This window comes from Cannabis sativa, chromosome 6 (genome assembly GCF_029168945.1).
Source record: "Cannabis sativa cultivar Pink pepper isolate KNU-18-1 chromosome 6, ASM2916894v1, whole genome shotgun sequence".
Classification (NCBI taxonomy): Eukaryota; Viridiplantae; Streptophyta; class Magnoliopsida; order Rosales; family Cannabaceae; genus Cannabis; species Cannabis sativa.
This window is the reverse complement of record NC_083606.1, coordinates 6,352,001-6,376,975: the sequence shown is the minus strand read 5'-3', so window position 1 is coordinate 6,376,975 and position 24,975 is coordinate 6,352,001. Positions and strand designations below refer to the sequence as shown.

The following is a 24,975-nucleotide window of genomic DNA, read 5'->3' as shown; positions in this document are numbered from 1 at the left end:
CTATTTTATTTTTTAATTAATATATATAAAATATAATAAAAAATAATATATATATATACATAATATATTAAATATGCAGGTTGGCAGACGAGTTCGGGTTCAACCCGAAGCTCGGAACTCCTAAGAATTCAACCCGCGAATCCGCCCAAAGGGTACCGGGTTGAACCCGATCTGCCTGAATATTTTTTTTTTTAAAAAAAAAAATTGCAGGTTCACCGGTTCGAGTTCAGATGGGGCTCGAAATGTTCAATCCTACTCATTACAAAAATAATAATAGGCTATTTTAAGTACCCTTTCTTTTAAATATTTTATAATTATAAAAGTATAAACTATAAAGATATTTGGGTAAATACCATTTTGGACCCTGTATTTTGCAAAAGTTACAGATTGGACCATGTGTTTTGTTAAATGACAAAATGGACCCTGTATTTTCTAAAATAGTAAAAATAAGACCCTGAGCTTAATTTTTGACAACTTTTTTTTAATACAACCAACTTGAAGACAATGCTTAATACGAACAGATACAGAAAATGTAAACAGTTTTGTCATAGTACTTTTAGATCAGATTATAATTAAACTTTATTTTGACAAAAAAATCAATTCAGGGTCCTATTTGTACTATTTTAGAAAATACAAGGTCCATTTTGTCATTTAACAAAACACAGGGTCCAATTGTTAACTTTTGTAAAACAGAAGGTCCAAAATGGTATTTATGATCAATACAACTCTTATTCCATTACATCATTCTCTCACCAAACCAAATACAATTAATATGATTACAATATTTTTTTTTGAACAAATCAAAACAATTTCATTAACAATCTGCCAATAAAATAGCACTCAATCCCCATTAAAAACCCAATCATTAGGATAGAATATTAAAAGCAACATAACCAATGAGACACCTTATTCTCAAACCCTTTAACAAAGAAAATAACATCATTTCAAAGTAATTGAAACAACAAAATAACCAAACCAAAAAGTAAACGTAAAGAAAGAGAAATAGATAAAGCTTGTTTATTCCAACAACAAATCAAATATTGTAATCGACTTGTTATCCTTATTCATCCCAATAGAGTTTTGAGCTTGTTAATGAAATCCTCAACATAAGAAGATTCAAAATTGTGGCGAAGAATCAATTGTCGTAACTTGGCAAGATTGGTCCTAACCTCTTTACCAACATCATTATCTTGTTCCATGAGTGTCTTAATCGCTTCGACGACACTTTCTTTAGTAAACAACCCTTCTTCTTCACTTTTCTCCACTTCAATACCAGCCTTCAATGTATTCCCAAATGTCCTCGCATTATAAATTTGATCACCTATCATCGGTATGAGCACAAGCTCACATTTGGATTTGGCTCCCAATACCTCTAATAAAGATCCCCAACCACAATGTGTGACAAATAAACTGTAAAGTCCTTTTTTGGCAAGTTAGGTGACAAAATAATTTTTCCTTTTTATGGTAAGATTGCTATGCATTCATTTTCGAAATCTTACCTCTTTTATTCGGTTATAAGTTGCCATTCTCCTTGTTTGGAAAGTTGCACTTTCAGCTGAACTTTCCTTTGTTGAAAACTTCTCAAAAGAGAAGAAATTCTCTTTTGGAAAGTTGTCCTTTTAAGGGAAACTTTGATTATTGCCTTTTCCTTTTTAATTTCGATTGTATCTTGATACAATCAGAATATCTAATCTGTTTTTGGCAGGAATCAAGCTTTGAAAGAAGATCGGACCCGATTCTAGTAAGTTTCCGTTTGCAGGCGGATACGCTTCGTCAGCAACCGAATCTGATGTAGCAGATCGTGTTTGTTTTTGGAAAGTTTTTGTACAGCTGCTAATTTGAACTTGTGGTTGCCTCTTTGGTTTCTATGATCTATAAATAGAGCCTAGAGAGCAACCATTCGGATTACCTCTTCCATTATTCATTTTCTACATTTATCTTTTGAGAGAAGAGAGTCTTTCTTTGTTTTGTGAGAGCCTAGTTGTTCATCTAGGTTCTAGTTGTTCTATTTCTGTTCTTACTCTATCCTAGAGGTTGTGAAGAACTACTTGACTGAACAAGAGATTGGTCTTCGGGAGAAGACTTGATAAAGCCTTACTTCGGGAGGAAGTAAGCACTTGGTCTTCGGGAGAAGACTTGTTGAAGCCTTACTTCGGGAGGAAGTAAGCACTTGGTCTTCGGGAGAAGACTTGTTGAAGCCTTACTTCGGGAGGAAGTAAGCACTCACACTTCAAAGACGAAGGGAGTTCGGGCTTGAAGGTGTTTCAAGAAGTCAGATTCATAAAGTGGATTACAAAGGATTGCGGCAATACTTTAGAGGGAGTCTAAACTTGTTTAAGTCAATTGTCTTTGTAATTTTGATACTTTATTAATTGATTTCATTCTCTGGGCGTGGCCCCGTGGACTAGGAGTGTTCGTGAGAACACTGATACCACGTATAAATCTCTTGTGTCAAGTTATTTATTTTTCTGCAAATATTTTATATTACGCTCGTTCAGCTTTTGTAGCGTAATTACTTTCTGCTGCTGCAAACGCTTACAGTTTTTATAGTTTCTTATATACAACTGACATTTGCAAAAACACGGTTTTTCACTTGGTATCAGAGCGGGACACTAAACTCTTAGTGTGGTCCTATAACGTTTTTGTTAGAATGTCATTTTTTGCAGAAGGAAGTTCTATTTCTAGACCACCATTGCTTAATGACTCTAACTATCCTTACTGGAAAGTTAGAATGAGAGCCTTCATCAAATCTCAAGATGAGAAGGCGTGGAGAATGGTTCTATCAGGTTGGTCTCCTCCAGTTGAGACAGATTCTTCAGGTAATACTATTATAAAATCTGAACTGGAATGGTCTATTGAAGATGATAAACTATGCGCCTACAATAGCAAAGCCTTGCATGCTATCTTTAATGGTGTAGGTGAGGGTTACATTAAACTTATATCATCTTGTGTTTCGCTAAGGAAGCTTGGGAGATTCTTCAAACTCGGTTTGAAGGAACTTCGATGTGAAAAGATCTAGATTTATCATGCTTCAAACTAAATTTGATGAACTTAGAATGTCTGATAATGAAACTTTAACTGAATTCTATGAAAAATTATCTGACATTGCTAATGAATATTTTGCTCTTGGAGAAAAGCTTGATGACTCTGTTCTTGTGAGAAAAATTGTTAGAGTTCTTCCAGAGAGGTTTGATACGAAACTTTTGGCAATGGAGGAAGCTAAAGATTTTAGCACTATGAAAGTGGAAGAATTGATGGGTTCCTTACGTACTTTTGAATTAAATCAACAGATTAAACAAAAGGACAAACCCAAATCCATTGCTGATAAAGGTAAAAGTATTGCTTTGAAAGTTGCTAATAATGAAAATTCTGATAGTGAATGTGATGATGAGATTGCTTTATTAACTAAGAATTTTCATAAATATATGAAAAAGATGGGAAATAAAAAGAATATTTCGAAAGGTTCAAAAGGTAATGCTTTCATTAAACCATCTGTCTCTAACAAAAAGGGAATTCAGTGCAGGGAATGTGAAGGTTTTGGGCATATTCAATGCGAGTGTGCAAACACTTTGAAAAAGAATAAGAAAAGTTTCAATGTCACTTGGAGTGATGATGAAACCGAAAGTGATGAAGATATTATCGAAAATGTTGCCCTAACCTGTTATGACTAATGTGTTGTGTGATTCACAGGTGAAAGATAGATTGGTATGTACCGAATAATACCACCAAACAAGAGGAATCGTATTCGGATGAGTCCGAAATCCGTGAAGAATCTCTTGCTGAATCATACAAAGTCATGTATGAAAAATGGATTCAGGTTGCTTCTGAAAATAGAGAGTTGAATAAATTGAATAAAAAATTGTCTCATCAGATTGAAATGTGTGAGTTGAAAATAAAAGAATATGAGACAAGTGTTTGTGATAAAGATGAAAAAATCTCTCTATTGAAGAAGGAACTTGAAAACTTTAAGAAAAATGTTCAAATGCTTAATCCTGGATCTTCTATTTTTGAAAAAGCTCAGAATGCAGGTCAGAGAGGTTTTGCAGGCCTTGGTTCTAATGGAATGGAAAGTTCTGGAGTCACGAAGTTTGTAAAATCTAGTGTTCCAACGATTCACCATGAGGCTACAAACTCTGCCGTAACAGTTTCACGGCGTGGCGAAGAATGCTTCGATGCCGTAAAATCTCCAGGATTTTCGAAAAGGGTAAGCTCTCAGGTAAAAAGATTTGTTCCCATTTGTCATTTTTGTGGAAGAAAAGGACATATCGTACCTAAATGTTTCACATTGAACAACTCGTTTAAAACAAATTATTTTGATAATTTGAAAAAATCTCAAAAGAAACATAAAGGTTTGAAACAAATATGTGTGAAAAAGAAGTGTCTAGCCGGTTTTTCGATAAATCGCCGCATCTCAAATGTGGTACTTTGACAGTGGTTGCTCTAGACATATGACAGGTGACAAGGATTTCTTGACTAACATACGGCCTATGCAATGTGGAGAAGTCACTTTTGGTAATGGCTTATCAGGAAAAGTTGTTGGTATGGGAACTCTAAATTTTGAAGGGTTACCTGGGCGAAAAATGTGATGTTAGTTGAAGGGCCGAGGGCTAATTTACTTAGCATCGACCAAATGCGTGATCAAGGGTTTATCGTTTCTTTTGATAGTGATCATTGTTATGTTATGAATGATGACAATGAATGTATCTTGCAAGGATTTCGATCCAATGATAATCGTTACACTCTAACCCCTGTGTTTACTTGTCACTCAGCTATCAACAACACCACAGATCTGTGGCATGCCAAGCTTGGGCATATCAATTTTAAAAACCTGAAAAAATTGTCAAATGCAGGTATTGTTCGAGGTCTTCCCAAGCTTGGTAAGGAAAGTGAAGGTAAGTGTGAACCGTGTCAACTTGGAAAGCAATTAAAAATCACTCACAAGCCTGTGTCTGATATCAATACCTCAAAGGTATTGGAATTGCTTCACATGGATCTTATGGGTCCAATCCAAGTTGAAAGTTTGAATGGTAAACGATATATCTTTGTGTGTGTTGATGATTTCTCTCGTTTTACTTGGGTAGATTTCTTAAGAGAAAAATCTGACACTTTTGATGCCTTTAAAACTCTTTGTCTGAGATTAAGAGTTGAGAAAGGTTGTAATATTGGGAAAATTGTTCGAATTCGAAGTGATCATGGTAAGGAGTTTGAAAATTCTGTGTATGATGATTTTTGCAAGTCTACAGGTATAACTCATGAATTTTCAGCTCCCAAAACTCCTCAACAAAATGGAGTTGTTGAGAGGAAGAATCGAACTTTGCAGGAAATGGCAAGAGTGAGGTTAAATAGCAAGAAGTTGACTAAGCGATTATGGGCTGAAGCTATTAACACAGCTTGCTACATAATAAACAGAGTGTTTATTCGTCCAGGTACCTCAAAAACATCTTATGAAATCTGGAAAGGTAAGCGCCCCAATGTAAGTCATTTTCATGTTTTTGGATGTGTGTGTTATGTCTATAGAGATCGTGAGCATATTGGTAAATTTGATGCTAAAAGTGATGTTGGTGTGTTTATTGGATATTCCTTAAACAGTAGAGCTTATCGTGTTTATAACATGAGAACTCAAACTGTTTTGGAATCAGCTAATGTGGTTGTTGATGATTTTAGAGATTTTTCAGAATTTTCCACAGAAGCCAAGATAGATAGTCTCATGGATACTCCTCCAAGAGTTGTAACAGCAGATCCTGATGCAGCAGAACCCATTGCTGTTGCTGCAAATGACGAATCTGCTGCTGCAACTGAAACTGGAGATCCAGAACCGCCTATCTTGACTCATCCAAACATCATCACTGACTCTATTCAGAAAGAACCAAGCACCAGAGTCAAACTAAATCATCCAAAAGATCTCATCCTTGGAAATCCTGAAGAAAGCATGGTAACTCGCAGAAGGTATATTAATTTAATCAGCTTTCTTTGCTTTGTTTCTCAATATGAACCGAAAAATGTGAAGGAAGCCATGACCTTTGAGGAATGGCTCAACGCAATGCAAGAGGAACTCAACCAATTTGTTCGCAACAAGGTATGGATTTTGGTCCGAAGACCAAGAGGTATAAATGTTATTGGAACAAAGTGGTTGTTTAAAAATAAAAGTGATGAGTTCGGTACAATTGTAAGAAACAAGGCTCGTTTGGTGGCACAAGGGTACACTCAGGTAGAAGGTATTGATTTTGATGAAACTTTTGCTCCTGTTGCAAGATTAGAATCAATACGTTTACTTTTATGTATTGCTTGTATTCTCAATATTAAATTGTTTCAAATGGATGTGAAATCTGCCTTCCTTAATGGTATTTTGAATGAGGAAGTTTATGTTGAGCAACCAAAAGGATTCGAAGATCCTCAATTTCCAGACCATGTATACAAACTTGAAAAAGCTTTGTATGGTCTGAAACAAGCTCCTCGAGCTTGGTATGAAAGGTTGACTCAATTTTTACTTTCTCATGGCTATCACAGAGGTAGTGTGGATAAAACTCTTTTCATCAAACATATAAAATCTGATTTTATCATTGCTCAAATTTATGTTGATGATATAGTTTTTGGGTCTACATCTAACCATGAAGTGCAGGTATTTGTTGATCAAATGAAAAGTGAATTTGAAATGAGCATGGTTGGTGAGCTTAATTTCTTTCTTGGTCTTCAAGTGAGACAAATGGAAGGAGGTACATTTGTATCTCAAAGCAAGTATGCTAAGAACCTTGTCAAGAAATTTGGCCTTGAATCGGCTAAGCAGGTAAGTACTCCAATGAGCACCACACTGAAATTAACAAAAGATGAGAATGGAGTAAAGGTCGACACTACACTCTATCGTAGCATGATTGGAAGTCTTTTGTATTTAACTGCTAGTCGCCCTGATATATGTTACAGTGTGGGAGTGTGTGCTAGATATCAAAGTAATCCTATGGAATCTCATGTATCAGTTGTAAAAAGGATTATTAGATATGTTAATAGCACTCCTGATTATGGAATTTGGTACTCGAAAGATACCAATTCAAATCTTGCTTGTTTTAGTGATGCAGATTGGGCAGGAAATGCTGATGATCGAAAGAGCACAAGTGGAGGGTGTTTCTTCCTTGGGAATAATCTAGTATCTTGGCATAGCAAGAAACAGAATTCCATCTCCTTATCCACTGCCGAAGCTGAGTACATAGCTGCTGGCAGTTGTTGCACTCAATTATTGTGGTTGAAACAAATGTTGATTGATTATGGGTTTGATTTGGGTGTTTTGACTATTTTTTGTGACAATACTAGTGCCATAAATATTTCCAAAAATCCTGTTCAACACTCTAGAACAAAGCACATTGATATAAGACACCACTTTATTAGGGAACTTGTTGAAAATAAATCATTGCAATTAGAATATGTTGATACTGAAAAACAATTAGCTGATATTTTCACAAAGGCCCTAGATGCAAGTCGCTTTGACTCCCTCAGAAAGTCTTTGGGAGTTTGCATTGTTTAATTTTATCTGTTCATCATTCGTGTACAATAGTGTTGTGTGATTCTTCTCTAGCTCTAATTCTTCTATCATTGTTTTTGACAAATCATGTTTATGCTTTTGGAATATAATTAGTTAGGATCTCTGTCTGATCATACTTTGTGATGTTGTGTTAAAAGATTCATGTTACTCTTTATTTGTGTCTGGGATTAAATAATGTTCTTATACAGAGTTGAGCAATTTTTGTTTCATGCTTGTCAGGCCCCTTCTTTGGAATAGAGCTACCCATACTGAAGTGTGAAAGCCATCTGATGAGTAAGCTGGAACATTGTAATTAGCAACTATGATGAGGATGCACTACCATAGAAAAGGGCTACCCTCAGTATGGTGTGAAAGCATCCAGTTGCGGGATCAATTTGAAAAAGGCGAAAAAGAAAAATCATGCCAAGGACAATGATCCTATTTTCACTGCACACACTTATGTCTGACAAGTGTGGTCAACTCTGTAAGTCTCCTCTATTAAAATTAAAGTAATAATCCTGGTTCACAATTCTCAGTAACATGCATATCTTTTTCCTCAACATCAATTAAGTATGATCATCTCATGAGATTCTAATTAGTTATTTTCCTTGAAAGCATAACATGTAATCTACTTTGTCAATTGTCAATGATATTTGATTTCTCTGCTTGATTCGAATCACATATACTCACTGTACACATTATTTTTTTAGTTTCGGTTTTATTTTAAAATAAAAAAAAATAAAAAAAAAAAAAAGAGGGAGGCGTGTGACTTGCTTCATGGGTCAAGGAAAATCTTGTGCATAAATGGTAAGTATCAACATTCATTCTTTCTTTGATTTATTATGATATTTTTCCAAGTAAAGATTAATCTTTATATGGTAATGTGTCTTTATTCTTGAAAGATTGCTTTATTTTTGGAAAAATTTGTTGGCATTTCTAGTTTCCTTTTATTTTTTTTTTAAAAAAAAAAAAAGGGGAAAGGAGTTGAGAAGTGGGCGGTTTCCTCTTTTGGTTCATGGGCTGGCGGTTTCATTTTGAATTTTCAAAATTGGTTTCCTTTTTCTTGTTTTGATTCCAAGGTTATATAAACCAAATTTTGTCACTTATTTCACCACCTACCCGAACCCTCTTTCTTGTTTCTCTGTCAAACACTATTCATCTTCTCCTTCAGTTTCAAAATGGTGAGAACCAAGAATCTAGGGCACTCAAAAAAATTAGAAGAAACCGTCCCAACTCCTTCTAGTGCACCCCCTGCTGCCTCAGTTCCTCCTCCTGCTGTTGCAAAGCCTGGAGATTCATCGCTTCCCCAGCGTGAATCTCAAGCCGTGAAGTCAAAACGTCCACCCAAGCAAGTTGCTCGCAAATCTGTAAGGCCCTATCGCACCTGGACTTCGTCGTCTGAATCCTCGAAGGAATCTCCTCCTCCATTGGCCGTTCCTCCTCCTGCTGCATCAATGGCTGGCACCACTCCAACAGGCCCTTCCACTCGAACTCGAGCCCAGCAAGCCTCGGCTGAGAAAGAACTTCAAGCCTCTCAATCTCGAGAGAAGTCTGCTCCTCCAGCCAAGAAGAAACTCAAGACCAATCCTCCCTCGGCTTCCTCGAGTTCCAGTTCAGAAGAAGAGGATCCAATGGAAGTTTCTTCAGACAAATCAGTTTCTCTGCATACTGAGAAGGACAGTGAGGACACAGAACTCGAGCCAGAGCCTCCTCGTTCAAAAGCGCCTGCGGCAAAGGCCTCTGCTGCTGCCAAAGGCAAGCAGCCCATGGAAGATCCTCCATCTGGTAATATCCCTTCCTCTATCTCTGGCTGTTCAACTTTTTACTATCGAGACAATGAGCGTGACTGGAATCTTTATGCAACTCGTAAGTTTGAAAGTGAGAGGAATTATGATTTACATGCCCATCGTGTTTATGGTATTGTAAAGTTCATCCAATTTCATCAATGGGAACACACTCTTACTGGTTTTATTGGTTTCATTGCTAACATTGTTAAAGAGTTTTATGCTAATCTTACTGATGATTTCCTTGATGAGAACTCTAGACTGTATAGAAGAGTGTATGTTAGAGGTCACTGGTTCTCATTTTCTGAAAAGGACATTGCTCAGGCTCTGCAATTGCCTGAGAATGTTTCCAATGCTGTGATGTCCATGGATCGTGACTTGATGCACTCTGAACTCACTGGAGCTCGTTCAGAATTGAAACCAGGGGAGAGTCTTCGAATTACTCACCTCACCTTTGCTCATGCTTCCCTTATGAGGTTTGCACTAAGCAATTGGGTTCCAAATTCGAACAAGACCATGGTGTCTCAAGAAGTGGCTACACTCCTATACCGCATCACCTCTGGAACTTCCATTGATCTAGCCTCTCATATTCTCAACCAGATTGTCTCCTTTCGAAGAGGTAAAAAGCCAACCTTCAAACTTGTATTTCCAAATCTCATCTTTAAGGTTTTATCTTCCCAGAAGAATGTGGCCCAAGAACATGAAACTCTTGAGCCTCCCATCACTGGTCCCACATTCCAACCTTCTGAATACTTTGATGGTGGGTTCCAAAAACGACCAAAGGCTGGTGCTGCTGCTGCTTCTGCTGGTGCAAGTTCAGGCTCGCCGCTGCGAGCTCACGAAGTCAAGTACGAACTTCGAATGTGTACACTCGTCTTGAAGCAATGGTCGATGTCCGGCTTGACATGTCCAGTATCGACCACATTGATTAAAATCTCCAAAAATTAAAGTGTTATAGTTTGTTTCTTTTTACTTAAACTTTGGTCTATTTTTGTTCTTTGTTTACTTTGGCACTCCGATAAACAAAAAGGGGGAGAGATATTTATTTTTTGATTTGTTGCCCAACTCTGGACCCTCTTTTTCAGGGGGAGTTGTGGTTTGTTAGTACTTGTGAACTTAATGTTTCTTATTATTTAAAGTTAGCATGCTCTTTGTTTTTATTGTGATATTCGATTGTGTTGCTCAGGGGGAGTAGTATTTTTTGCTCTTGCTAACTTTGCATTGCAGGTACTTTATGGTAAAAATTATTTTGTTCATCTAAAGTGCCAAAGGGGGAGATTGTAAAGTCCTTTTTTGGCAAGTTAGGTGACAAAATAATTTTTCCTTTTTATGGTAAGATTGCTATGCATTCATTTTCGAAATCTTACCTCTTTTATTCGGTTATAAGTTGCCATTCTCCTTGTTTGGAAAGTTGCACTTTCAGCTGAACTTTCCTTTGTTGAAAACTTCTCAAAAGAGAAGAAATTCTCTTTTGGAAAGTTGTCCTTTTAAGGGAAACTTTGATTATTGCCTTTTCCTTTTTAATTTCGATTGTATCTTGATACAATCAGAATATCTAATCTGTTTTTGGCAGGAATCAAGCTTTGAAAGAAGATCGGACCCGATTCTAGTAAGTTTCCGTTTAAGGCAGATCTGCTTCGTCAGCAACCGAATCTGATGTAGCAGATCGTGTTTGTTTTTGGAAAGTTTTTGTACAGCTGCTAATTTGAACTTGTGGTTGCCTCTTTGGTTTCTATGATCTATAAATAGAGCCTAGAGAGCAACCATTCGGATTACCTCTTCCATTATTCATTTTCTACATTTATCTTTTGAGAGAAGAGAGTCTTTCTTTGTTTTGTGAGAGCCTAGTTGTTCATCTAGGTTCTAGTTGTTCTATTTCTGTTCTTACTCTATCCTAGAGGTTGTGAAGAACTACTTGACTGAACAAGAGATTGGTCTTCGGGAGAAGACTTGATAAAGCCTTACTTCGGGAGGAAGTAAGCACTTGGTCTTCGGGAGAAGACTTGTTGAAGCCTTACTTCGGGAGGAAGTAAGCACTTGGTCTTCGGGAGAAGACTTGTTGAAGCCTTACTTCGGGAGGAAGTAAGCACTCACACTTCAAAGACGAAGGGAGTTCGGGCTTGAAGGTGTTTCAAGAAGTCAGATTCATAAAGTGGATTACAAAGGATTGCGGCAATACTTTAGAGGGAGTCTAAACTTGTTTAAGTCAATTGTCTTTGTAATTTTGATACTTTATTAATTGATTTCATTCTCTGGGCGTGGCCCCGTGGACTAGGAGTGTTCGTGAGAACACTGATACCACGTATAAATCTCTTGTGTCAAGTTATTTATTTTTACGCAAATATTTTATATTCGCTTTTGTTCGGTTTTCTTTGCGAATTACTCTTTGCGCAAACGCTTACAGTTTTTATAGTTTCTTATATACAACTGACATTTGCAAAAACACGGTTTTTCATAAACCAATAGAAGGGTGGTTCAAGATTTGTGGTTGCTGAATCCAACCTCCATAAACCACTCCCCTTCCTCCAATTCGCTCCTGAAATCCATCTGGTAAAGCTTCCTCAATGGAATCAGCTCCTGAAGGTGTTCTTAAAACAGCCTGAAAAACCGAGTTTTTGCAAATGTCAGTTGTATATACGAAAATATAAAAACTGTAAGCGTTTGCAGCAGCAGAAAGTAATTCTGCTTACAAAGAAAACCGAACAAAGCGTAATATAAAATATTTGCAGAAAAATAAATAACTTGACACAAGAGATTTGTACGTGGTATCAGTGTTCTCCCGAACACTCCTAGTCCACGGGGCCACGCCCAGAGAATGAAATCAATTAATAAAGTATCAAAATTACAAAGACAATTGACTTAAACAAGTTTAGACTCCCTCTAAAGTATTGCCGCAATCCTTTGTAATCCACTTTATGAATCTGACTTCTTGAAACACCTTCAAGCCCGAACTCCCTTCGTCTTTGAAGTGTGAGTGCTTACTTCCTCCCGAAGTAAGGCTTCAACAAGTCTTCTCCCGAAGACCAAGTGCTTACTTCCTCCCGAAGTAAGGCTTCAACAAGTCTTCTCCCGAAGACCAAGTGCTTACTTCCTCCCGAAGTAAGGCTTTATCAAGTCTTCTCCCGAAGACCAATCTCTTGTTCAGTCAAGTAGTTCTTCACAACCTCTAGGATAGAGTAAGAACAGAAATAGAACAACTAGAACCTAGGTGAACAACTAGGCTCTCACAAAACAAAGAAACACTCTCTTCTCTCAAAAGATAAATGTAGAAAATGAATAATGGAAGAGGTAATCCGAATGGTTGCTCTCTAGGCTCTATTTATAGATCATAGAAACCAAAGAGGCAACCACAAGTTCGAATTAGCAGCTGTACAAAAACTTTCCAAAAACAAACACGATCTGCTACATCGTATTATTGCCGACGAAGATCCGCCTAAACGGGAAACTTACTAAAATCGGGTCCGATCTTCTTTCAATGCTTGATTCCTGCCAAAAACAGATTACATATTCTGATTGTATCAAGATACAATCGAAATCAATAAGGTAAAGGCAATAAACAAGGTTTCCCTAAAAAAAGACAACTTTCCAAAAGAGAATTCCTTCTCTTTTGAGAAGTTTTCAACAAAGGAAAGTTCAGCTGAAAGTGCAACTTTCCAAACAAGGAAAATGGCAACTAATAACCGAATAAAAGAGGTAAGATTTCGAAAATGAATGCATAGCAATCTTACCATAAAAAGGAAAAATTATTTTGTCACCTAACTTGCCAAAAAAAGGACTTTACAATCTCCCCCTTTGGCACTTTAGATGAACAAAATAATTTTTACCATAAAGTACCTGCAATGCAAAGTTAGCAAGAGCAACCTATATTACTCCCCCTGAGTAACACAATCGATTATCACAATAAAAACAAAGAACATGCTAACTTTAAATAATAAGAAACATTAAGTTCACAGGTACTAACACACCACAACTCCCCCTGAAAAAGAGGGTCCAGAGTTGGGCAACAAACCAAAAAAATAAATATCTCTCCCCCTTTTTGTTTATCGGAGGGCCAAAGTAAACAAAGAACAAAAAGAGACCAAAGTTTAAGTAAAAAGAAACAAACTATAACACTTTAATTTTTGGAGAGTTTAATCAATGTGGTCAGTTGCCTGGACATGTCAAGCTGGACATCAGCCATTGCTTCAAGACGAGTGTACACATTCTGAAGTTCGACTTGACTTCCAGTGAGCTCGCAAAGCAGAGCCTGAACTTGCACCAACAGAAGCAGCAGCAGCACCAGCCTTTGGCCGTTTTTGGAACCCACCATCAAAGTATTCAGAAGGTTGGAATGTGGGACCAGTGATGGGAGGCTCAAGAGTTTCATGTTCTTGGGCCACATTCTTCTGGGAAGATAAGACCTTAAAGATGAGATTTGGAAATACAAGTTTGAAGGTTGGCTTTTTACCTCTTCGAAAGGAGACAATCTGGTTGAGAATATGAGAGGCTAGATCAATGGAAGTTCCAGAGGTAATGCGGTATAGGAGTGTAGCCACTTCTTGAGACACCACGGTCTTGTTCGAATTTGGAACCCAATTGCTTAGTGCAAACCTCATAAGGGAAGCATGAGCAAAGGTGAGGTGAGTAATTCGAAGACTCTCCCCTGGTTTCACTCGAACGAGCTCCGATGAGTTCGCAGTGCATCAAGTCACGATCCATGGACATCACAAGATTGGAAACATTCTCGTGCAATTGCAGAGCCCGAGCAATGTCCTTTTCGTAAAATGAGAACCAGTGACCTCTAACATACACTCTTCTATACAGTCTAGAGTTCTCATCAAGGAAATCATCAGTAAGATTAGCATAAAACTCTTTAACAATGTTAGCAATGAATCCAATAAAACCAGTAAGAGTGTGTTCCCATTGATGAAATTGAATGAACTTTACAATACCATATACACGATGGGCATGCAAATCATAATTCCTCTCACTTTCAAACTTACGAGTTGCATAAAGATTCCAGTCACGCTCATTGTCTCGATAGTAAAAAGTTGGACAGCCAGAGATAGAGGAAGGGATATTACCGGATGGAGGATCTTCCATGGGCCGCTTGCCTTTGGCAGAAGCAGAGGCCTTTGCCGGGCAGTGCGCTTTTGAACGAGGAGGCTCTGGCTCGAGTTCTGTGTCTTCACTGTCCTTCTCAGTATACAGAGATACTGATTTGTCTGAAGAGACTTCCATTGGATCCTCTTCTTCTGAACTGGAACTCGAGGAAGCCGAGGGAGGATTCGTCTTGAGTTTCTTCTTGGCTGGAGGTGCAGTCTTCTCTCGAGATTGAGAGGCTTGAAGTTCTTTCTCAGCCGAGGCTTGCTGGGCTCGAGTTCGAGTGGAAGGGCCTGTTGGAGTGGTGCCAGCCATTGATGCAGCAGCAGGAGGAACAGCCAATGGAGGAGGAGATTCCTTCGAGGATTCAGACGACGAAGTCCAAAGCGATAGGGCCTTACAGATTTGCGAGCAACTTGCTTGGGTGGACGTTTTGGCTTCTCGGCTTGAGATTCACGCTGGGGAAGCGATGAATCTCCAGGCTTTGCAATAGCAGGAGGAGGAACTGAGGCAGCAGGGGGAGCACTAGAAGGAGTTGGGACGGTTTCTTCTAATTTTTTAGAGTGCCCTAGATTTTTGGTTCTCACCATTTTGAAACTGAAATAGAAGATGAATAGTGTCTGACAAAGGAACAAGAAGAAGGTTCGGGTAGGTGGTGAAGTAAGTGACAAAATTTGGTTTATATAACCTTGGAATCAAAACAAGAAAAAGGAAACCAATTTTGAAAAATCAAATGAAACTGCCAGCCCATGAACCAAAAGAGGAAACCGCCCACTTCTCAACTCCTTTCCCCTTTTTTTTTTTTTAAAAAAATTAAAAGGAAACTAGAAATGCCAACAAATTTTTCCAAAAATAAAGCAATCTTTCAAGAATAAAGACACATTACCATATAAAGATTAATCTTTACTTGGAAAAATATCATAATAAATCAAAGAAAGAATGAATGTTGATACTTACCATTTATGCACAAGATTTTCCTTGACCCATGAAGCAAGTCACACGCCTCCTTCTTTTTTTTTTTTTTATTTTTTTTTTTATTTTAAAATAAAACCGAAACTAAAAAAAATAATGTGTACAGTGAGTATATGTGATTCGAATCAAGCAGAGAAATCAAATATCATTGACACTTGACAAAGTAGATTACATGTTATGCTTTCAAGGAAAATAACTAATTAGAATCTCATGAGATGATCATACTTAATTGATGTTGAGGAAAAAGATATGCATGTTACTGAGAATTGTGAACCAGGATTATTACTTTAATTTTAATAGAGGAGACTTACAGAGTTGACCACACTTGTCAGACATAAGTGTGTGCAGTGAAAATAGGATCATTGTCCTTGGCATGATTTTTCTTTTTCGCCTTTTTCAAATTGATCCCGCAACTGGATGCTTTCACACCATACTGAAGGTAGCCCTTTTCTATGGTAGTGCATCCTCATCATAGTTGCTAATTACAATGTTCCAAACCTTACTCATCGATGGCTTTCACACTTCGCATGGGTAGCTCTATTCCAAAGAAGGGCCTGACAAGCATGAAACAAAAATTGCTCAACTCTGTATAAGAACATTATTTAATCCCAGACACAAATAAAGAGTAACATGAATCTTTTAACACACCATCACAAAGTATGATCAGACAGAGATCCTAACTAATTATATTCCAAAAGCATAAACATGATTTGTCAAAAACAATGATAGAAGAATTAGAGCTAGAGAAGAATCACACAACACTATTGTACACGAATGATGAACAGATAAAATTAAACAATGCAAACTCCCAAAGACTTTCTGAGGAGTCAAAGCGACTTGCATCTAGTGGCCTTTGTGAAAATATCGGCTAATTGTTTTTCGATATCAACATATTCTAATTGCAATGATTTATTTTCAACAAGTTCCCTAATAAAGTGGTGTCTTATATCAATGTGCTTTGTTCTAGAGTGTTGAACAGGATTTTTGGAAATATTTATGGCACTAGTATTGTCACAAAAAATAGTCAAAACACTCAAATCAAACCCATAATCAATCAACATTTGTTTCAACCACAATAGTTGAGTGCAACAATGCCACAGCCTATGTACTCAGCTTCGGCAGAGGATAAGGAGATGTAATTCTGTTTCTTGCTATGCCAAGATACTAGATTATTCCCAAGGAAGAAACACCCTCCACTTGTGCTCTTTCGATCATCGCATTTCCCCGCCCAATCCGCATCACTAAAACAAGCAAGATTTGAATTGGTGTCTTTCGAGTACCAAATTCCATAATCCGGAGTGCTATTAACATATCTAATAATCCTTTTTACACTCGATACATGAGATTCCATAGGATTACTTTGATATCTAGCACACACTCCCACACCGTAACATATATCGTGGCGACTAGCAGCTAAATACAAAAGACTTCCAATCATGCTACGATAGAGTGTAGTGTCTACCTTTACTCCATTCTCATCTTTTGTTAATTTCGATGTGGTGCTCATAGGAGTACTTACCTCGCTTAGCCGATTCAAGGCCAAATTTCTTGACAAGGTTCTTAGCATACTTGCTTTGAGATACAAATGTACCTCCTTCCATTTGTCTCACTTGAAGACCAAGAAAGAAATTAAGCTCACCAACCATGCTCATTTCAAATTCACTTTTCATTTGATCAACAAATACCTGCACTTCATGGTTAGATGTAGACCCAAAAACTATATCATCAACATAAATTTGAGCAATGATAAAATCAGATTTTATATGTTTGATGAAAAGAGTTTTATCCACACTACCTCTGTGATAGCCATGAGAAAGTAAAAATTGAGTCAACCTTTCATACCAAGCTCGAGGAGCTTGTTTCAGACCATACAAAGCTTTTTCAAGTTTGTATACATGGTCTCGGAAATTGAGGATCTTCGAATCCTTTTGGTTGCTCAACATAAACTTCCTCATTCAAAATACCATTAAGGAAGGCAACATTTCACATCCATTTGAAACAATTTAATATTGAGAATACAAGCAATACATAAAAGTAAACGTATTGATTCTAATCTTGCAACAAAGGAGCAAAAGTTTCATCAAAATCAATACCTTCTACCTGAGTGTACCCTTGTGCCACCAAACGAGCCTTGTTTCTCACAATTGTACCGAACTCATCACTTTTATTTTTAAATAACCACTTTGTTCCAATAACATTTATACCTTTTGGTCTTCGGACCAAAATCCATACCTTGTTGCGAACAAATTGGTTGAGTTCCTCTTGCATTGCATTGAGCCATTCCTCAAAGGTCATGGCTTCCTTCACATTTTTCGGTTCATATTGAGAAACAAAGCAAAGAAAGCTGATTAAATTAATGTACCTTCTGCGAGTTACCATGCTTTCTTCAGGATTTCCAAGGATGAGATCTTTTGGATGATTCAGTTTGACTCTGGTGCTTGGTTCTTTACGAATAGAGTCGTTGATGATGTTTGGATGGGTCAAGATAGACGGTTCGGTTCTCCGGTTTCGATTGCGACGGCGAATTCGTCATTTGCGGCATCGCAATGGGTTCTGTCGCATCAGATCTCGTTGTTACAACTTTTGGAGGAATATCCATGAGACTATCTATCTTGGCTTCTGTGGAAAACTCTGAAAAATCTCTAAAATCATCAACAACCACATTAGCTGATTCCAAAACAGTTTGAGTTCTCATGTTATAAACACGATAAGCTCTACTGTTTAAGGAATATCCAATAAACACACCAACATCACTTTTAGCATCAAATTTACCAATATGCTCACGATCTCTATAGACATAACACACACATCCAAAAACATGAAAATGACTTACATTGGGGCGCTTACCTTTCCGCATTTCATAAGATGTTTTTGAGGTACCCGGACGAATAAACACTCGTTTATTATGTAGCAAGCCGTGTTAATAGCTTCAGCCCATAATCGCTTTGTCAACTTCTTGCTATTTAACATCACTCTTGCCATTTCCTGCAAAGTTCGATTCTTCCTCTCAACAACTCCATTTTGTTGAGGAGTTTTGGGAGCTGAAAATTCATGAGTTATACCCGTAGACTTGCAAAAATCATCATACACGAATTTTCAAACTCCTTACCATGATCACTTCGAATTCGAACCATTTTCCCAATATTACAACCTTTCTCAACTCTTAATCTCGCATACGCAGTTTTAAAGGCATCAAAAGTGTCGATTTTTCTCTTAAGAAATCTACCCAAGTAAAACGAGAGAAATCATCAACACACACAAAGATATATCGTTTACCATTCAAACTTTCAACTTGGATTGGACCCATAAGATCCATGTGAAGCAATTCCAATACCTTTGAGGTATTGATATCGACACAGCTTGTGAGTGATTTTTAATTGCTTCCCAAGTTGACACGGTTCACACTTACCTTCACTTTTCTTACCAAGCTTGGGAAGACCTCGAACAATACCTCGCATTTGACAAGCTTTTTCAGGTTTTTAAAATTAATATGCCCAAGCTTGGCATGCCACGTATCCGTGGTGTTGTTGATAGCCGAGTGACAAGTAAACACAGGGGTTAGAGTGTAACAGCTTATCATTGGATCGAAATCCTTGCAAGATACATTCATTGTCATCATTCATAACATAACAATGATCACTATCAAAAGAAACGATAAACCCTTGATCACAGATTTGACCGATGCTAAGTAAATTAGCCCTCGATCCTTCAACTAACATCACATTTTTCGCCAGGTAACCCTTCAAAATTTAGAGTTCCCATACCTACAACTTTTCCCGATAAGCCATTACCAAAAGTGACTTCTCCACATTGCATAGGCCGTATGTTAGTCAAAAAATCCTTGTCACCCGTCATGTGTCTAGAGAGCAACCACTCGTCAAAATACCACATTTGAGATGCAATAGCTTTATCGGAAAAACCACTAGACACTTCTTTTTCACCCATACTTGTTTCAAACCTTTATGTTTCTTTTGAGATTTTTTCAAATTATCAAAATAATTTGTTTTAAACAAAGTTATTTAATGTGAAACATTTAGGTCCGATATGTCCTTTTCTACCACGTAAATGACAAATGGGAACAAATCTTTTTACTCGAGATCTTACCTTTTTCGAAAATCCCGGAGATTTTGCGGCATCGAAGTCGTTCTTCGCCACAGCCGTGAAATTGATACGGCAGAGTTTGTAGCCTCATGGTGATTCGTTGGAACACTTGATTTTACAAACTTCGTGACTCCAGAACTTTCCATTCCATTAGAACCAAGGCCTGCAAAACCTCTCTGACCTGCATTCTGAGCTTTTTCAAAATAGAAGATCCAGGATTAAGCATTTGAACATTTTTCTTAAAGTTTTCAAGTTCCTTCTTCAATAGAGAGATTTTTTCATCTTTATCACAAACACTTGTCTCATATTCTTTTATTTTCAACTCACACATTTCTATACCGATGAGACAATTTTTTATTCAATTTATTCAACTCTCTATTTTCGAAGCAACTCGAATCCATTTTTCATACATGACTTTGTATGATTCGAAGAGATTCTTCACGGATTTCGTACTCATCCGAATACGATTCCTCTTGTTTGGTGGTATTATTCGGACATACCAATCTATCTTTCACTCGTGAATCACACAACACATTAGTCATAACAGGTTAGGGCAACATTTTCGATAATATCTTCATCACTTTCGGTTTCATCATCACTCCAAGTGACAGTGAAACTTTTCTTATTCTTTTTCAAAGTGTTTGCACACTCGCATTGAATATGCCCAAAACCTTCACATTCCCTGCACTGAATTCCCTTTTTGTTAGAGACAGATGGTTTAATGAAAGTATTACCTTTTGAACCTTTCGAAATATTCTTTTTATTTCCCATCTTTTTCATATATTTCTGAAAATTCTTAGTTAATAAAGCAATCTCATCATCACATTCACTATCAGAATTTTCATTGTCAGCAACTTTCAAAGCAATACTTTTACCTTTATCAGCAATGGATTTGGGTTTGTCCTTTTGTTTAATGTTGATTTAATTCAAAAGTACGTAAGGAACCCATCAATTCTTCCACTTTCATAGTGCTAAAATCTTTAGCTTCCTCCATTGCCAAAAGTTTCGTATCAAACCTCTGCGGAAGAACTCTAACAATTTTTCTCACAAGAACGAGTCATCAAGCTTTTCTCCAAGAGCAAAATATTCATTAGCAATGTCGATAATTTTTCATAGAATTCGATTAAAGTTTCATTATCGTAACATTCTAAGCTCATCAAATTTAGTTTGAAGCATGATAAATCTAGATCTTTTCACATCGAAGTTCCTTCAAACCGAGTTTGAAGAATCTCCCAAGCTTCCTTAGCGAAACACAAGATGATATAAGTTTAATGTAACCCTCACCTCCACCATTAAAGATAGCATGCAAGGCTTTGCTATTGTAGGCAGATAGTTTATCATCTTCAATAGATCATTCCAGTTCAGATTTTATAATAGTATTACCTGAAGAATCTGTCTCAACTGGAGGAGACCAACCTGATAGAACCATTCTCCACGCCTTCTCATCTTGAGATTTGATGAAGGCTCTCATTCTAACTTTCCAGTAAGGATAGTTAGAGTCATTAAGCAATGGTGGTCTAGAAATAGAACTTCCTTCTGCAAAAAATGACATTCTAACAAAAACGTTATAGGACCACACTAAGAGTTTAGTGTCCCGCTCTGATACCAAATGAAAAACCGAGTTTTTGCAAATGTCGATTGTATATACGAAAATATAAAAACCGTAAGCGTTTGCAAGAGAAGAAAGTAATTCTCGCTACAAAGAACCGAACAAAGTAATATAAAATATTTGCAGAAAAATAAATAACTTGACACAAGAGATTTGTACGTGGTATCAGTGTTCTCCCGAACACTCCTAGTCCACGGGGCCACGCCCAGAGAATGAAATCAATTAATAAAGTATCAAAATTACAAAGACAATTGACTTAAACAAGTTTAGACTCCCTCTAAAGTATTGCCGCAATCCTTTGTAATCCACTTTATGAATCTGACTTCTTGAAACACCTTCAAGCCCGAACTCCCTTCGTCTTTGAAGTGTGAGTGCTTACTTCCTCCCGAAGTAAGGCTTCAACAAGTCTTCTCCCGAAGACCAAGTGCTTACTTCCTCCCGAAGTAAGGCTTCAACAAGTCTTCTCCCGAAGACCAAGTGCTTACTTCCTCCCGAAGTAAGGCTTTATCAAGTCTTCTCCCGAAGACCAATCTCTTGTTCAGTCAAGTAGTTCTTCACAACCTCTAGGATAGAGTAAGAACAGAAATAGAACAACTAGAACCTAGGTGAACAACTAGGCTCTCACAAAACAAAGAAACACTCTCTTCTCTCAAAAGATAAATGTAGAAAATGAATAATGGAAGAGGTAATCCGAATGGTTGCTCTCTAGGCTCTATTTATAGATCATAGAAACCAAAGAGGCAACCACAAGTTCGAATTAGCAGCTGTACAAAAACTTTCCAAAAACAAACACGATCTGCTACATCAGATTCGGTTGCTGACGAAGCAGATCTGCCCAGAAACGGGAAACTTACTAAAATCGGGTCCGATCTTCTTTCAATGCTTGATTCCTGCCAAAAACAGATTAGATATTCTGATTGTATCAAGATACAATCGAAATCAATAAGGTAAAGGCAATAAACAAGGTTTCCCTAAAAAAAGACAACTTTCCAAAAGAGAATTCCTTCTCTTTTGAGAAGTTTTCAACAAAGGAAAGTTCAGCTGAAAGTGCAACTTTCCAAACAAGGAAAATGGCAACTAATAACCGAATAAAAGAGGTAAGATTTCGAAAATGAATGCATAGCAATCTTACCATAAAAAGGAAAAATTATTTTGTCACCTAACTTGCCAAAAAAAGGACTTTACACAGCCAAAAAAGGCAACCCAGAAAGCTCCAAACCCAACAACAACTCTTGGAATTGAGATTTGGACAAGGTGACCTCACTTCCAAAACAACAGTATATGACAGAGTTGGGGTTGAATTGACTTAGATAGTTAACCCATTTCTTTTCTAGAGGTTCACTTGGTGGGTCTGGTATAAGTGGTCCCGAAAGCAAAATAGGCTTCTTAAAATCTTTTTCAAGGAAGTCAACAAACATGCCATCAATTTCTCTACAACCCTTGATCCCTATAACATCACACTCTGCAAGACTCATATACAAGCGGTCAAATAAATGAACAACCCCACTATTACTACTAGGCTTGACACTTAAGTACATACGAAGCGCTCGAGCCTCATGAAAATGGAGGTGAATTGATGGATCTGGATAGCCTGGGAGAGGTTTCATCAAGTCAGTCTCAGTAATTTTTGATTCTCTAAGATTGTGGAGAGCAGCAGGGGACACACTGTGAGCTGTTGCAGCAGGATTCACCACAGAGTAATGCATCGATTTTATGCCCAAGGGGCGAGCCAAGTTGGGAACCCAATAAGCAAAATCGTAAAGGATGAAATGGGGTTTAAGTTTTCGTAGAAGAAATTCGATTTGGTTCTGTGTTTTGTCCATGGCAATATTGATGAGATCTTTTATGGAAGAAGGAACATCATGAGTGGTCTCAGCCCCAGAAGGGAGACCTTCCACGTGGGGGAAGGTGATTGGATAGAAAGTTATGAGATTTGGAAAGCGATTCAAATGTTCCACTTTGGATTTGGTTATGGGTGGGATTATGAAAGAGATTGTGTGACCTTTTTCGGCTAGTTTATTGGAAAGGTGGAGGAATGGGGTGATGTGGCCAAAACCAAACCAAGGATACATTGCTATGTGTAGAGTAGATCCATAACACTTCTCCATACTTATTCTGCCTATATATGGATATTAAGCTGGAAAAAAATAAAATGAGACTCAAAATACCTAAGGAAGAAGATATAAATACATGTCTATATATAATATTGGAATTGGGAAGGACAACAGAAGACGCCACATTACATATATATATATATATATATATATTGACATGATGTAATTTTGTTATCTTCTTCCCAAATATGGGTCCTTTGGGGACTGCTTAATGGGACGGGTATCAGGGACAGCGATTAATTTTTGTCCCCAAATATTAAACGATCACACTTTCTCGACGACGATCCATTTAGTATTTTATTTTATAATTTTAGTAATATTTTATATTTTATAATTTATGTTTATAATTTTTAGTATATTAGTATAGTATTTTTTTAAGTTGTGTTTTGGATAATAATTACTTTATTGAATAATAATTCATGTATAATATTTTAATTTTTATATAGTTTAATATTTTTTATATATTTAAATTTTTATTCTAAATTTTATTTTTATTAGGGGATTTCCTGTCCGGTACCCCCTCTCATTAAGGGAATCCTTACCCCATCCCCAATAGAGAATAAGTCGGGAAAGAGATTAAAATTCTTAATTGGGATGGGGATGGGAGAACACTCCTTGCTAATTTTCTGTCCCGTGTGTATCCCTATACATATGAGATAATTTCTCTAAAATAAAAATAACTTATTTATTTTTAAAACGCGTGATGTAGTGAATCATTAATAAATTTAAAGTTTCATTGTAATATAATGATTATATTATATAGTCTATATAGTATGTTATATATAGGCTGTACTTTGTTATTTTGTTGAGGTTATAATTTGTTGTTGAAAATTAAGTGTTTCTACTTAATTAGTATAAGATTAGGTATAATAATAAAGAGAAATGTTAAGGGACTAGTGGTTCTCTTAGCACCCTCTAATGTGTACATAATATTTATTGATAATAGTATAATTAAGTATCGAGTTTTACATGGAAATCAAAATATGATAAAAAAACATGTTATTGTATGTCTTGTCTTTTTGACATGGTGAGAAGGTTTTGTTGATTATTTTTTCTGTCAAGTATTTTGGAGGAAGTATGTCTACGTCGTACGATTCAGTAGATTCTGTTCGAGATCAATTTTCGATCATTCCGTTAGATGAGGAAGAAGAGGCGGCAGTCCAGTATGAACAACCATTGGTAGAGGATGCAGAGATTGACACGAGATGGAGCCTTGTTGGACGATTCTTAACAGAAGCTCCGATCGACTTTATGGCGATGCAGAATTTAATGGCAGTTCTTTGGAAACCAGGGATGGGCATGTACGTGAAAGATTTGGGGGAAAATAAATATATATTTCAGTTCTATCATGAGATAGATGTTCAGCGAGTTGTTGATCGAAGTCCATGGACATTCAAAAATGCACCTCTGATTTTTGAGAGACTAAAACCAGGCGACGTTCCAAGGGCAGTACGACTACACCATCTCGAAATCTGGGTGCAGCTACACGATATTAAGTCGGGTTTTAAAACTGAAAAGCTGGTGACGGATGCGGGAAATTACATTGGCAGCTTTGTGAAGTCCGATGAAAAAAATTTTAACGGAGTTTGGAGAGATTATTTGCGGGTGCGGGTTCGGATAGATATTGAGAAGCCATTGAAGCGGAGAATGAAGCTCCAACAAATCGGTGGGGACTGGTTTTGGATCAATTTTAGGTATGAATTTGTACCTACCTTTTGCTTTATTTGTGGTATTATTGGTCATACAGAGCAATATTGTTCTCGTCTTTTTATTCAACCTATATCCACCATTGTTAAGCCATAT

General features: G+C 37.1%; 1 protein-coding gene across 1 annotated transcript; it reads right to left on the bottom strand.

The window, feature by feature from the left end:
- Positions 1–763: 763 nt before the first annotated feature.
- Positions 764–23,263, bottom strand: LOC115695811 (cyanidin 3-O-galactoside 2''-O-xylosyltransferase FGGT1-like). Its single transcript, XM_061116966.1, has 3 exons — positions 22,249–23,263; positions 11,755–11,893; positions 764–1,411 (listed from the first exon to the last, which is right to left on the bottom strand). The coding sequence occupies exons 1-3, from the start codon at positions 23,164–23,166 to the stop codon at positions 1,065–1,067; spliced, it is 1,404 nt and encodes a 467-aa protein (XP_060972949.1). The 5' UTR covers positions 23,167–23,263; the 3' UTR covers positions 764–1,064.
- Positions 23,264–24,975: the final 1,712 nt, after the last annotated feature.